The 15,539-nt window shown below is 49.0% G+C and overlaps 1 protein-coding gene across 5 annotated transcripts in view; it reads left to right on the forward strand.

Moving 5' to 3' along the window:
• Positions 1-273: 273 nt before the first annotated feature.
• Positions 274-15,539, forward strand: part of MARCHF2 (membrane associated ring-CH-type finger 2) — a 34,671-nt gene continuing 19,405 nt past the window's right edge. For 2 of the 5 annotated variants that reach the window (XM_054650202.2, XM_077191601.1), the window contains exons 1-2: positions 541-672; positions 12,797-13,016. In XM_054650202.2, coding sequence (XP_054506177.1) covers positions 12,841-13,016 — 176 coding nt within the window. In that variant the 5' untranslated portion in view covers positions 541-672; positions 12,797-12,840. Of the gene's footprint in view, positions 369-540; positions 673-819; positions 1,108-3,460; positions 3,586-12,796; positions 13,017-15,539 lie in introns of those variants that run through there. The other 3 variants (XM_054650198.2, XM_054650197.2, XM_054650196.2) reach the window with 3 other exon arrangements.

Here is a 15,539-nt window from a genome sequence, read left to right on the forward strand (position 1 = left end):
TCCCGATGTCCCTCTGTCCCGGTGTCCCTCTGTCCCGGTGCTGGGGGCGGGGGCAGCGCGGGGCGGGCCCTGGGCTGGGGGCGGGGCAAGAGGCGAAGGGCGGGAGGCCGGGGTCCGGGTGTCGGGGCGGGGCTGAGGAAGGGCGGGGCTTGGCCGCAGGGCCGCTATTGGCCGCCGGCTGTTGCCAGCGGGGTCGCGTTGCGACGCTAGCGGGTTACCCGCAGTCCATTGGACGTTCGGGAGCTGCGTCAGCGCGGTACGGGCGGGGATTGGCGGGCGGGCGCTGGGGGGCGGGGCCCGGCGGCCGCCGCAGCCGGCGCTGGGGCGGCGCGCGCCGCGCTGAGGGGCCGCGGGCGCCGGGAGCGCAGGTACCGGACGGGGGGGGCGGTGGCCGGGCCGGCCCCACGCCCCGCGCCGCGCCCACCGGCCCGGGCAGCGCTCCGGCGCGGGGCTGCGGCCTCGGCAGCGGTGTCTCGGCGGGGCCGGGCCGAGGCGGGCGGGCCCGGGAGCCCTGACAGCCCTCCCGGTGTCCCCGCCGAGGGGTGGCCCCGGTGTGCGGCGCCGCTCGTGCTTGGGAGCCGGAGCCGCGCTGCAGATCTCGGGGCCTCTCCCCCGGAGCGACTGCCGCCGGCCCCGCTGCCCGCACGGGCCCCGTGCGAGACGCTGCCGCCGGTACGGACCGCGCCGTTTTCGCTGTGCGGGGCCCCCACGCCTGAGCCGCGGCTCTGCCGGGCCGGGCCGGGCTGGGCTGGACTGGGCTGGGCGGGCCTGGGCCGGGCTGCCACTGTCCCCCAGGAGCGCCGGGGCTGTGGCGTACAAACATCACCAGGGACAGAAGTGCCGGAGGTTTGAGAAGCGGTGTTTATTCGTTAGATTCTTCTTCCCTGAGTATAAGCAGTGATTAGGAAAAGTTTCCTTTGCCTCTGGGCTCCCGGACCTTTTTTTTCACATGTTTGGGAGCGTTCTGGTGCCTTTTTTGCCTCCCGAGCACACAGACACGCTGCCTCGCGTGCAGAGATTTCCCAAGAGAATGAGCTCGGTGTCACAGCGCAGCTGAAGAAGTTGCTGCAGTCCTGTGCTGGAGCAGCAGCTGCTTTCCTCCGTGATGTAAGCTTAGGGTTTGTGATGGACTTTTCATAAACTGGCAGTCTTTAACTTTCTGTCTCGTTTAAACTCAGGTTTCTTGAGCCGACTGTGACAGACCAGAACTGCTGGTTTGTGGGATTTATCCAAGGGACAAGCCTGTGGTTCTTGTACAGGAAGGTGATTGTGACATAGGAGGTGTTTTTGTTGCAGTCTCAAACACTTGTTCTTGTTGTATCTAGATCTGGTGGGGGGACCAAGATTACAAACCAAAACGCCATGCAGTGGTCTTGGAGGCTTCTGGAGTGTGAAGTTGCTGGCATGTAGTGCCCTCAGAAATGGTGCCACCAAGGCATGGGGTGATATCTGTGCACTGCATGGTGCTGCTGGACCATGGAGAATTTAGGCTGTTGTCCTGTTGGAGGGAGCTGTGCAGAGCTTGAATTTTGCAGGCAGGCAAGTGAGGTGTTGCATGCTGGGGATGATGATGGTGAGCTGGAAGTGTCAGGGTTATCCAAAGCAGCTCTGACTTTTTATTCTGCTTCTTTGTATTCAGTGTTCTGTCCCTGCCCTGATGTGTGTGATGAAGATCTGTCAGTGGGGATGTGATTCTCATCCCACCCTGTGCCCTTTATTTGCTCATCCCTAAGGGACTGTTTCTATTTCTCTCTTAACCCTCTCTATTACCAGCCGTTCATTTTCCTTGGCACTCTCTTGCTCAACTCTCCTTCCAACAAGCATTTATCTCTGTGTCTTTCCCTTCTGATGCAGTTTCTAGCACTTTCTTGACCTTTTTCCAGGTTCTTGTTGAGAATGCCTGTGATGTCACTGTGGTTGGCCAGCTGCTTTGGCTGTGGCTGGTCCTGCTCGTGGGGACATAAAACCCTGCTTGGCTGCCACTCACATGTGCACAGTATAATCCTCTGAACAGCTGGACGTTAGTCTTGGCTTTCCAAAGCTAAAGTGTTTGAACACTTTTCTGCATCTCCAAAGGATTATGCAGGGGAGTGCTTGGAGGCTGGAAGTGCCCTGGTTTTTCAGGTGTGTTTGAAGCTGTGATGGTGTGTCACCCATCAGAAACAGAGGCTCAAAGGGAAGGGAGCTGGGACTCTAAAATCCCTTTGTCATATGCACTGTGACAGTGAATTTAATAATTCTAGTTGAGGACAGAAGGTCTAATTCCCCCCAAGCACACACAGGGGAGCGTTGCAGGCAGCCTGCATCAGTAGGGAAGTCTGAACTGCCAAGAGCAGAGCAGGTGACACAGGGAATGGCCAAGTGTGAACCTAATGTGTTGTTCATGGACACTCTCTACCAGCTATATAGCTGGGGGTGTCTGTGTGTGGTTAGCTGATCAGCGCCACTGCCTAAGTGGAAACAGAAAATGGCATCAGAACTAATGTTCCTCATTTTGGATGTGTTTGCTGTTTTTTGCTGTGGATTGCACAGGCTGCAGGGTGAGGTCACGCTGTGGTGGATGCCAAGGGGCCCGTGCAGATGAGCAGATCTAGAATGTACTGACTGTGAGCAGCTTCCCACAGAGTTCTTGCCTTCGTGGATGCTGGGAGAGGGCCTTTCCTCTTCCAGCTGATTGATGCTGGCCTGCATCAAGCAAGTGTAGCACACCATGTTTCTCTGGGAGGAAGTAAGCACTGTTTTCTTGAAACAGCATGACCAAGTCAAAATGCATCCATGGCAAGCTGAGCCTGGGTATGGGCTCTGAGACTCTGTGAGTCTGAGGGACTGTTGCAAGTCCTCAGGGCAGGACTTTGTAGTACTTCTGCAGGTAGAGGCACAAAGCAAAATGAGCACTTGGGGACTTGTTTCACTATTGTTTACAATATCTTGGTTTTTCACACTAAGACCACAGAAGCTTTTATTAGAAAATGAAGGGAGGAATCCAGTATTGTGAACTATAAACTACATGGTAAGTTTATTTTTTCTCCACTTGCCTTTGACTTAGCTTTGGATATTTGGAGATTTCAGAGTTTCTCTTTCCAAACTAGGTTTTTTTTCCCCTTCTAGACTGAAGTTTGAGCTGTGTGTCTCTTCTCCCTCCCAGTCTAATTTACTCTGGTTAACTTATGCCTGCTCTTGGCTCCAGCCTTTCCCACAATAGAGAAATGGTCTCAGTTACTGACTCTTGTCCTCTTGGAAGCACTCTGGGCACGTCTCAGTGAGTGACACCTGGGCACACGAGCCATGAGGTGAACTAAGCCCTGGACTCCTTTGTGTGAAGGAAACGAGTGCAGCACCAAGCCAGGGTAGGCGAGTGGGTCTCCATGAAGTCTGTATGGCAGCTTTCCTGGCTGCTGAAGTGACGCATTAATCTGTGCTCAGGCTTAGCAAGGGTGGCTTATCAAATTCATGGCTTATCAGCACAGTTCATGTCATGCACGTAAACAGCAGGATCTCCACCCCTCCAGTCCTGGTCTTGTTCTCTCTCCAGCTCCAACTGTAGCAGCTGTTCCCTGGAACCTGTGTCTTTGTGCCATCTTTGTTGTAAGTATACCAGCTCAGCAGCAGCAATGCAGCTCAGCTGGGAGATGGGGCTCCCCACTGCAGCTGGTTTGGGAGAGCTTTTGGTGGCTCATCTTACTGGGTGAAAGTAGGGAAGTCACTACCGAGTGTCTCAGGGTCTTGTGTAGCTTTCCTGGGGATGGAATGTGCCTCTCCTGCTGTGCAGTTACAGCCTGTGAGAGCCCTAAGCACTGAAGGTAAAGTGCAGAATGACAACATCCTGAAAGCAGGGACTGCTAGCATGTCCTGGGGCAGGGACTGAACCCTGTGCATCCTCCAGTGAAGGGAGCAGCCCAACAGGAGCTGTACTGACCTGCAGCTCTTCCTACCCATCTGCCTTGCAAATACTTTTCCTAGCCCAGGCCTCTCTTGAACAGTGTTACAGTTTGGAATCTGTCATTTGCCCCCATTTCAAATAGATAGGCATCTGTAAGTTTTATTCCAGATTTTTTGTAGCAATTCTAACTAAACTTTTCAATTCCTGATAGAACCTGACATGATTTTGTGTGGTTAACCTCAAGGACAGAAGTGCTGTAAGTGCAGTTGCAATTTTAATCAGTTGTCACAAAATTAGTGATCAAAGCTGAAGGAAACATTCTCCTCCAGTTCCTAAAAAGAGGAAACAAGGGACAGGGAGCAGCACTGGCTCAGGAAATAAAAGTACAAACAAATCAAACTTATCTTCTAAAGCACTTTTCTGCAAAAAGGAGAACACACCAAGTTCATGTAGTGTTGGCTTGAACAGGAGGATTTCTTTGTTCAAAGCTTTGAGGGCTTTAGTTCTGTTTCAGCTGAAAGCTTTTTGGGGTTAGATTTGAGAGTGGTGGGAGGGGAAAGGTAAACTTCATTTCTGGACTGTTTTCAATTTATTTCCTCCCAGTTTTTCTTGTACTTCCCTGCAGACAAATCAGACAAGGCCTGTGTCCAGAAAAACTAAAAATGCAGCCTAAGCAAAACATTGCAAACTGAACTGAGAGAGTTTTGCAGCACAGATACCAATTCTGAAGTTTCACCTGAGGATTGAGGAGGGAATCTGTAGCAGTAAGGAGTGGGCAGAAGGGAGGCACTGGTGCCATTGCCTGGGATCAGTGACTCCTCCTCTCTGGCTGACCATGGCCGTGCTCTCAGTGTGTGTCTGCTCTGGAGCTCTCCAGAGCAGGGTGGTGAGTCACAGCCTGCCCCTGGTGGTGCCTTTGCTGGAAAGCTCTTTGAAAGCTGAACGTTCTGAAGAGATTTGTGATACAGCTAGGTTGAAAAATCTAAATAGTGAAGTTAAATTCCAGATCAAATGTCTCCTGGGAGCTAAGTGTGCTGCCTGGCTTCGTGCAGTGGCCACGCACCGGCCGCGCTCTGAGCGTCGGGGCAGGCAGGGCTGCACTGAGCTTTGCTGATGGTTTGTTCCAGCTCAGTTGGTCTCCAAGCAGAGTGCTGTTATTTGTACAGCAGTGTAAATGGTACTTTATAAACCAAGAAGGAAAACACTGGGGAGAATGCAAGTTCTTTCTGACCTGGGCTTCCCAGTCCTGAAATAATGTGTTGCATCCTCCTGAGTCGTGCCCTTCGAGGGACTGACCAGTTCTGTGGTGTGGCACTGCAGTCTTGATCTGGTGCATGTGTTACTGCTACACTAAAATTCTGTTTCCTGAGGTATTACGCACAGCTGGAAAATCCATTTGTTCTGAACAAACTGCAGCTGCCTGGCAAGTGACTGTGCAGGACTGGGGAGCACTTGAGCTTTGACCTTGCTGCAGAGGCTGCCTCTGTTTAAAGAGGAGCTCGCTGAAGCAGTAGAGCTGGGAAGCAGAAGTGTCTGCTGCTGGTGTTTTGTAAAGCACGTGGGTGCAGAGAGATGTGAGAGGCCACACAGCTCCGGTCCCTTCAGCAGGGCAGGGCTGTGCTTGTGTCTGGTGGGCTGGCTGTTGTCCCCAGTGATGGACAGCACTCCACAAGAATAGTTTTGTAGGCATGATAATACATTTTTTCCACCCTGGTTCATGGTTTCAGTTTCAAGTCTTTCTAATGCATCTTTCTTTCCCTGGAAAGAGTGATAAAATGCAGAGGGATGTGGGTGCAGAGACTCTACAGTTGCATTATGTAGTGAGTTGTGCTGCTGTTCATCTTTAAAAGCTGATGTCTTTTGAATCCTCAGAGGAGTCACAGGTGTTCCTCATGCCCCAGCTGGTTTTTAGTTGTTCCCTTATGAAACTTGTTATTAAAATGACTGAATTTTGATTGGAGATACCCTCTGCAAAGAATTTTCTTCTAATGTTGCAATTCGTTTTTCCAGATGTTGGTAATTAAAGTGCAGTAAACTTTCCTTTCATACGGCCTTGTGGCAGATAGCAAGTCTCAAAAGAGCTGAGATAACTTTGTTCATTTTGGCATTCCAGCTGTAGCATACAGCCTAATTGTTCCCAAGCACAGCAAGAAAAAAAATCATCCTTTAGGCTTCTTCTTTTTATACTGATTTTTTTTCTCAACATCTAAGCTTGAACCTTTTGCTTCTTTTTGAATATTGAGTAACTTTATTAGGCAATGAAGAAAACTTGTTTGAAAAACAGTGGGTGAACAACATGACAGGTACCCTGAAATGAAGGGAGCTCTGCTGTGTTGCAGTTCTGCTGTGTCCACATGAGACCCGTGCCTTTGGCCTTGTTTAAAACTTGGGGTTCTCACCTGCTGGGAGCCCCACCAAGACCCACAGGAGCTGTGCCTCAGGACCTTCATCTTTGCCAGCCAATAGTTTTCCATTGCTTCAAGACATGGAGATGAAGTGAAACTACTCCAGATATTAATCCAATATACTGATGTTTTGAAGAGGAGGGATGTGTGTGGATGTTGGCTTTGGAAAACAGCAATTATTGATCACCAAGGCTTGCTGCAGGATTTTGCTTGGGGAATAGAACTCAGATGCTGGCGTGTCTCCTCGGAAAAAATGGAAGACCACCTCTTCATCTGTGTCTGCAAACTAATTTGCCATAATCTAAATAATCAAGACTTCAGAGAGCTTCTAGAATATGTCTAAATAGTTTCTGGATATAGAGAAGTTATGATTGTTTGTCCCCAGCAGCAGCAGCCAGTGAGTGAAGCCTTGAGTTACCACTGACTGGTGCTGAGCTGTGTGTTTGAAATAGTGGAGAGGCAGCCCAGCCAGTGCAGCTGTGGTCATGTACAAATGTGACAAACACAGGAGTCTAGAAAGGCTATGTCCTCTGACCTCTGACCTCCTCCTGAGTGTTACAGGGTTAGACTTGGAGCATTTGTTTTTAAACTCTGCCCCAGGGATGAGGCAGGTGAGCCTCTGGAGTCAGCCCAAAGCTTTTGCTGTTAGAGGTGCAGGAGAAGTTTCCTGGTGTGAAGTTTTATCAGAAGGTTCTCAAGCTCCCAGAACGTTGTGCCTTGCTCATTTTTTTCCCTTGCTTTTTGGGATTTGTTTTGAGCCCAGGGTCAGGGTTATCCCCTGGCTCTGACTCACAGCATTGCTCCACTGGCATCCTCTGAAGAGCAAGTTATGGCTGAAGTTTTTACAGCATCTTCTTTAGTTGAAACTGACAACCAAATGTTGCAGGTGGGGCAGAAATAGAGAAGCTCCTGGGGAGTGAAATGCTTTCCCCTCTGTTATTTACCAAATTTTAAGATGTTTTAGAAGCTGTTGCTTCAGATGGCATCAGATCTTTTATTGAATATTGAGGCATATGCCATAAAGTGCTGTGTCACTTCTCTCACTGGACAGGGCTCCTTGCACCCTGACTTTAGGGCTGTTGTATTCAGGTGACTTCTGAGCACAGGACTAATGAGATTTCTTCCCAGGCCCTGAGCAATGGGAAGAGTTGCTGATGGCTCAGCTGGGGGCGGATCCTGAGCTGGTTTTTGGGTACTTTTAAGGTGTTACATAGGAGACCTGCAGGGTAATTTTGGGGAGTCAGTTGATATATAAAATAGTGTATTTTTAATAAAGAACAAAATAAGGCTGTGACTTTCAACCCTCAGCAGAAAGTACGTTTAAACAAACAAAACTGAAAACAAAGCCCAGTGTGGGACTGGTTCTTGCAGGGGGGCAGGGGGAGATGGTTTGGGGATTTTCTGGTTTTGTTTTGGTTTTGGGCTTTGTTGTTGTTGTTGGTTGATTGGTTGGTTTTGTTTGTTTTGGTTTGGTTTTCTTTAGATTAATCCACTTATACAACCTTTTAACAGTAGCAGGGAGCACTTCAGGCCACTCATCCCGTCTGTGTGTATCTCTGGTGGCAGTCCTAGGTGTGTGATCACTTGAGTGTGAGGGTGTAGAGGCCAGATCCACTAACCCAGAGCACAGAGGCTACAGGTACACTGGTGAGGCTGGTGCCTCAGTAGGCAGAACTGGTACTGGAGGATGTGTGCACACCTGGGACTGAACCTGGGCCATGGGGAGATGTGCATTAGCTGTATGAGATGGGGTGTGTGAGAGCAGGTGCTTAGATGTGTGCAGCAAGCAGTTCTTTGCATGGTCTCCCTCAAGATGGAGAGAGATGTTCAGATAGTTGTAGGGCCCAGGATTTGGGAAGTCCAGTTTTAGTGGTGAAAAGGAAAGCACTAATGTTAGGAAATGCCCTTTAGCAACTGAAAATCTTCAGTTCACTGGTGACATTTGCAGGATCATATGATTAGAAAACTCAGTGTCTGTGTGCCCAAAGTGGCTAAAAGGGCTTTGGAAAGCAGGCTGGGAAGCTTTGCACCCAGGCTTAAACATCAGCTCATGTGAGCAGGGGTCAGAGCTCTGATTTGCCATCAGTGAATGGGTTACCTGCTAAAAATAAAAAAAGTCCTTGTGTACAGATGGGTGGGTTACGTTGGCTGCACGACTTGGTTATCTCTGGGATACCATGGGTGAGGGGCCAGGTCTCAGTTCCAGCAGTCAGGGAAATGGGTTGCTCAGTGAGAGGAACAGACCCGGCTGCTGGCAGCCTCATGTGTTGGGTGTTCCTTGGTGGAGATGTCCCAGGGAAGCCAGTCTGTTCAGGAGCTGGTGTGTACACTCTGCACCCAAAGCAGGGGGAGCTGGCTCTGGTTGCAGTTTGCTCTGGATCCTGTCAAAGCCACAGGATTGCTCCAAGGCTTTACACTGGTTGGGATATTCATTAGTGGACAGGCCACAACCTGCACCTGACAGTCCCCGTTACTGCCATCATTTGGCTGAACCTTTCTTGTTGTCATTCTCATCTTGCCTGTGCTTTTCCCTTTGTGGCTTTGATCCAGAGGTTCATCTGGTGTGCTGTGGTTTCCCTGTCTGGGAGAAATAACTGTTTTGTCCATCTTCAAAGTCCAAATATGGAGAGCAGAGCTGGGGGACCTTTTAGCTCCTTGACTCCTGCTTACTTCTGCTGGGCATATCTCCTGCATGGAGAGCACTGGTCCAACCAGATCTCTGCAATCTTTTGAGGGGATTTTGTTCACCTCATTGCCCTTTGGATGACAGAGACTGGATTACATATTTCATATATTGCAGTGCATGAGGACTGACAAGGGAGAGTGTCTTGCAGGCGTGTTTCACTTAAGCCATGGAGCAGGATCCTGGTCTCTGCCTTGGGGCAGTGACAGAGCACAAGCTGCTCTTCAAGGAACTGACTCATTTTGCCACACGTGTTAGAGTTTTGGAATTCTAGTGCAGAATTCACTCCTCTGAGACAGCTTTCCACAGACAGGGTTTGGGTTTTTTTCAGTTTGAGTAATTATCTACAAACTCAGCCCTTTATATTCTGGATCTGCTCAGAAGCTGAGGATGCAAAATGTTGCTGAGAAGAGCCTTCCCATTTATTTGCTAATGTCTAACTGTGGCAGCAGAAGGGATGTTGATAATAAACCTAGTGTCTTTGAGACTTTTTTAAAAAAATGTGTGCAAGAAATGTATCCCCAAGGAATGGGCTCAGAAAACACAGGTGCTTAGAAAAAAAACAATGTGTGGTTCAAACCAGCTGTTTGGGTCTTGTTTCTCACACTGAGATTTTGATGTTTCTGCTGTAAACAGAGCTGGAGAAGGGACTGGAGCACAAATCTGATGATGAGTGGCTGAGGGAGCTGACTGTTCAGAAAAGGAAGTTCGGGGGGGACCTTCTTGCTCACTAAAACTCCCTGAAAGGAGAGTTCAGCCAGGTGGGGGTCATTCACTTCTCCCAGGAAATGAGTGACAGGAAGAGAGGAAACAACCTCAAATTGTACTGAGGAGGTTTAGGCTGAAAAAATTCCATCATGGAATGGGTGGTCAGGCACTGGAACAGGCTGCCCAGGGCAGTGGTGGAATCACCATCCCTGCAGGGATTTAAAAACTGTGGATGTGGCACTTGGGGACATGGGTTCGTGTTGGGCTTGGCAGTGCTGGGGGAGCAGTTGGACGAGGTGATTTCAAAGGCTGTTTCCAACCTGAAAGATTCTGTGAACACTGGGTTTGGGTTGGATGAGCTGTTGACAATTGTGAGAGAAGGCTGTGTGTTGATGTGCTGATCCTTGAGGGATCAGGAAAGGGACTGACATGGCTGTACACCATTGTTCATGTTCCACTGGGTATGGGACTGGGACCCGAGTGCACTGCAGATGTTGTCTTTGGATTTCGCTTACTTCTTTACTAACCATGAAAATCTTGCTGCTTTAGCTTCATATTTGCTGAATGGCATGAGTCAGATATTAAAGCAGTGACTTCAGGTTCCACCCTGGGCTGGAGCCTGACAAGGAAACACCAAATAACTTGTAACAGAAACCTGTGCATTTCCTGAAGAACGGCAGGATGGCCATTCCCTTCCAGCCCCAACAGAGCCCTGGGGCAAAGCCATGGGGCTGCCTGTGTCTGTCAGATGTGGAGCACAAAGAGCCTCAGTATAAATACTCACAGGATGCAGTCAGTGAGGGCAGTTTTACTCCAGTATGCAGAATGGACTTTTTCCTCTGAACTTTAAAATAAACAACATTTTGGCCAAACAAATGGAACTGACCTTTTTATTAAAAGCATATATCTTCTCATGCTTGTTTCAGTAAGAGGTTGTTAATTTTATAGAACTCCTTAATTTGCGGAAGAGCTGACTTAAGTAATTCCAATAGCATTTATCATCTTACTTTTTGCTTCTTGCAGCTCGAGAGTTTGTAGCCTTTTCTTTGAGGAGGAGAAATAAGAAAAGTAGCTCTAACTCTGTGTGTTCTTTGCACAGGTGGAGTGAGAGGCTGAGTCTATCAAGTTAATTTTTAAGTTGATGAAAAGATTCAAGTTCATGTTGAAGAGGATTGACCTGCCCACAAGCTCAAGCTTATTCCTGCTCAGATGTGAAGGAAGGATTACAAATAGTTATCAAGAGCAGCTTTGAAAAAGAGATTAGAAAGTCTTCTATTAGAAATTAGAAACTATTCTGTAAAGTGAGGGAATGCTACCAAAGTTGGTGTCTGGTTCTGAGACACCAGTGAAGGGCTCTCTCCCTCTTGAATGCATGTACGTGAAGGAAGCTGTCCTGACACATGAAGCCCTTGGTTGTATGAGTTGCTTAATTTCCAAGACATGAAAAAGCACTTGTGCTTACCCAAATCAGTGTTTCCAGGGCTTCAAGGATCATGTTCTTGTACCGGCTTTTTGGCCTTTTTCCTCTGTAGTGTGGCCAAGCCTCCAACCAGGAACAAGCCCTTATTTTCTTTAGTTATTTTTGTTAGATTTTGGCTTAGTTGAACCTGACAGAACTGCAGTTTCATGAGAATGTTTGACTCCTGTTGTGCTCAGAGATCTCAAAACAAAAACCTTTCCTTGGATGGGATGATGAAGGTTTGTTTGCCTGCTCCTACCCCCAGGAGGCAAGGATTGCCGATTCTCCCCACTCCCCCAAAATGTAACAAACCTAATTGTTTTCATATATCTTATTTGGGGCTGTGGTTCTTTTACTTCCTTTTATTCCTCCCCTTTTTTCCTTTTTATTGCTTTCATTTGAACTTCTTTTATGGATTTATTTCATCTTGAAATCCAGCCACCAGGATGAGGCAGCATTCCAGCTCTGATCCCAGCAGTGCTGGTGCGCAGGGATTACTGTGCGTGCCTTACATAAGGCAGTCCTGTTTACAGACACAGGGATTTTGGTTTTACCAGCAGTACAATGTTGTTGGATTGTGTTCAGTGTGACTCACTGTAATCTCAGCTCTTTATTTCTGCACAGCTGCCTCTCAGGGCCAGGTTAAAGGCAATTGGCAAAACCAGGATTTTTCTAAATCTGCAGAGCATACCCTATTTTGGGGATGAGATACCCCCTGCCAGGGAGGAACATGGCTGTTTCTGGCAGCTTGGGTGAGCTGCTGCCTTGCCTCAAAGGCAGAGAGCTCTCCTTTCCACATGTGGCTCATCAGAGCCAGCTCCTGGTTTGCTGTGTTGGGCTTTTCTCTACACCTTCTTTCCATTTCTTGGATTTGCTGTTTGTTCAGTGTCTTCTGTTTGCTGGGTGAATGTTGAAAATGTGCTGGTGTGCTTTGCTGTTTGCAAGTGGCTCTTGTAAAAGTCATGGTTGATCTGAACAGTTGAAAGGGAAAGGAGTCAGGCTGGCCTGCTGCCCTTCCCAAGGAGGATTTTTGATGGGTTTGGGATGTCCATGTCCACACATTTACTGCTGGGATATACCACAGTGCATATAGAAATGGGAGCATGTGTATTTCTTCAATGAAATAAAGAGAAAAAACATCAAAGATGGGATGGGAGAGCCTTTTGGGCTTGGACAGTCTTTCAAGTGCTCAGGAAGCTTCTGAAGGCAGCTGAGAAGGGCCTCCTGAACCCAGCCACCTAAACTGGTTTAGGTGCCCTGTTCAGGTGAAACTTTGCTGTATTTATGGAGAGTATGAATGTAAGTTTTCAGGATGGCTCTAGCCAGAACAGCACAGGCCCATGGGGCTTCTGGTTGCCTTCCCCATCTCTGTATCAGCACACTCAGTTTGAAAAGACTTCATCAGGTTAAAGGCTGGTTACCAGGAATTCTCTCTGGGAAAGGCAGATTTGCAATTCTGATGGTAAGTTATGTAAGTAGAACACTTAGAGCCTTGATGTTATGGTAAGGCAGCCTCACAAAGCCTATTAAAGGGGACAGAAGACTCACAAAACGCGCGTGTGTTGGGGCCCTGGGGTGCTCCTAGTGCGAGTGGGGCTGGAGGATCGTGAGGGGTTGGGGATTGCAGGGTTCTGGATCTGACTGTGGTGCTGTTCCTGCAGGTCTCCCGGGTGCCGGGCCCGGGACAGCGGGGCCCAGAGCTGCCATGACGACAGGCGACTGCTGCCACCTCCCCGGCTCCCTCTGCGACTGCCCGGGAAGTGCTGCCCTGTCCAAGTCTGTGGAGGAGTCGGACATGGGCCGCCCTCAGTACATCACCCAGGTCACGGCCAAGGACGGCCGGCTCCTCTCCACCGTGATCAAGGCGCTGGGCGCCCAGAGGTGAGGCTGCTGCCGGGACGGGGCTCGGAGCCGCAGCCGGGCCCTTCCCCTGGCTCGGGTGCAGGGAGACAACCAAGTCTGGTTCTGCGAAGGAGTTTGCCGGGGCGCTGATGGCGGGCGGGACTGCTGGCGGGCCGGCCGCGCCCAGGGCCCTCAGCCGGGCTCCTGCAGCCCTCAGGGCACGGGCAGCGCCTCCGCTGCGCTGCTCTCCCGGCCTCGGGGGGTGAACCTGGGCCGTGCTCGCCGGAACGAGCCCTTGTTCCAGGAACGTCCATGGAGTGAAGGCGTGGTGTTGATCTTCAGCCGCAGGGAGGGGACGGTGTTTGTGTTGCAGCAACTACCGCATCCAGCTATTGCTAGAGGCGACACGTGGCAGCTTCACTAGCTCAGACTCCTCCTGATGCGACTTCTTGTCATTTATTTTGAGTAGCTTCCAGAGTAGAGGACATTTGGCAGCATTGTTCAGTCCATCTACTGAGAGCTGTCACATTTTGTGTTCAGAAATCCTGTCTGAACAGCTGTTGCTTGTTTCAATGAGTTTGGTCAAACATTTGTGTGATACAAAAGCAGTGATTGCAGACATGGGGGAGGGATGCAGGGAAGCTGGATGAGAATAGAGGCAAACATAATTGCTGCATCCAGCAAACCTGGAGCAGGTCAATAAAAATGTGAAAGTAACTGGGCTTGCTCTCTGGCAGTAGATAGTCAGGGTGAGGAGTTGTTTAACCCTTTAGAACTGGGGGTGTAATAACTGTGTGGGAAAACTGCCTGGAAACAGGTTTAAAAACCCTAATGTTTTTAGGGTTTAATGTTTAGGGTCAACCCATAATGATTCCTTGTGTTTCTACATGAACACCAGTTTGTTTCTTGTGGTGGTGGGTTTCAGTGTCTTCCTTGTCAGCAGCACTTAGCACAGCAAAGCCAAGAGCAACATGACTGCACTGGAATGTTGAATTACCAATATGGTGTCTTCAGCCTGCTGGAAAACTGTGTCTGAGTGCGCATCATGTGGGAGTGTGAGCGGGTCCCCACCCGGCAGGGTAAAGGAAGGAAGGAAAATGAAGTCTGATAAGAATTCTTCTCACCCACTGTCAGCAATCTTTTTCATTTTGGGTTGTTTGTTAATAGCCAAGGTTATAGTAATGTTCTGGAAATATGAAACTTCACAAACAGGAAGAGAACGGGTGAAATAACTTGCAGATGCTTTTCTTAGGAAATGACAGATGCATGAGAACACTGGAGGCTGTAGGGGATTGTCTGTCTGGGTCACTAGGGCTCTGTGTGCACGCTGTTCTGGTACAGCATTTTATGGCAATAAATGTTGCACAATCATCAAATAATTCAAATTGGAAGGGAATTCCATAGGATGTCTGGTCCAGCTTCCTTTTAGAGCAAACCTGCTCAGAGTCTTGTCTGATGTAGTTTCCAGGATCTTTGAGGATGAAATTTCCACCACCTTCCCAGACTCCTGTTGCACCTTTTGCAGGGATTGTCTTGGCTGAAGAAATCCCCTCAATAAAAGGCATGTAAAAAGGAGGAGAGAACATGGATCAGTGGTTCAACAGTGATGTTTAGCAGAGAGAAAGGGATGGTGTACATTGGGTGTAATTTGCTTTGCAGCCCTAAATATAAATAAAAGTCCAATTGGAATGAAACCAGCTAAATACTGAATTGAAAGTGGTAGAGATATCCTGTGGGAGAGATCTCCTGAGGAATCTTGCTTCTCCTTTAGGGAGCTGACATGCACTTCCTTGCTGGCTCTTGTCTTTCCCTTATGTCCCACCAACCTTTTTCCCCAGTGTGCTCCTTTTCCTTGAACTGTGCTTCCATGCCTCACTCTTGCTTTCTGTGCAAACCAATGGAGGTGGTGCTGCTGGTTTTGAAGATTGCTTTGGCTGTTGTGTTGCAATCCCACAAACTTCTGTAGTCAGGTGGGGTTTTTTGAAGTCAGAATAGCAGTTGAGTGTGAACTATTATATGGGTTCAATGTGGCTTTTTTTGTTCTGTCAGCAGTATCTAGGAAAAGGTGATATTTGATACCACTGACCTGGATTTCAAGAGGACCTACAATAGGGTCTTTGAAACAAAGATGTTCCTTTTTCACCCCCTCTTGCACCCCCAAATCTGGGCAGCTGTGGATGTAAGAGGAAAACTGTGTGAAAGAAATGGCTGTTTGGCAGGTGGAAATGAGATACTAGTGAGGGCCTGGTTTCCATGGTCCAGGGAAGGCAATCCTGCCCTGGGCCTCTGCTGTCCAGCATTTTGTTCCTAAATTATCTCAGTGATTGGTGAATGCTGAAGAAATTACCTGAACTGCTGAGAACAGCAAACTGTGGTGTCTACAGCCATCTGGGGCTTCCCAGGGAGTCCAGAATATCCTCATCATGGGGCTGGCATGTGTGGCACAGGGCTGCTAGGAAACCTGTGCCATGGGATGCCAGCTGGGATGCCCCATCTCTGTAAGTGTTCCAGGCCAGGTTGGCTGGGGCCTTGAGCAAGTTGGTCTAGTGAAAGGTCTAGTGA

This window comes from Agelaius phoeniceus, chromosome 29, assembly GCF_051311805.1.
Source record: "Agelaius phoeniceus isolate bAgePho1 chromosome 29, bAgePho1.hap1, whole genome shotgun sequence".
NCBI lineage: Eukaryota > Metazoa > Chordata > Aves > Passeriformes > Icteridae > Agelaius > Agelaius phoeniceus.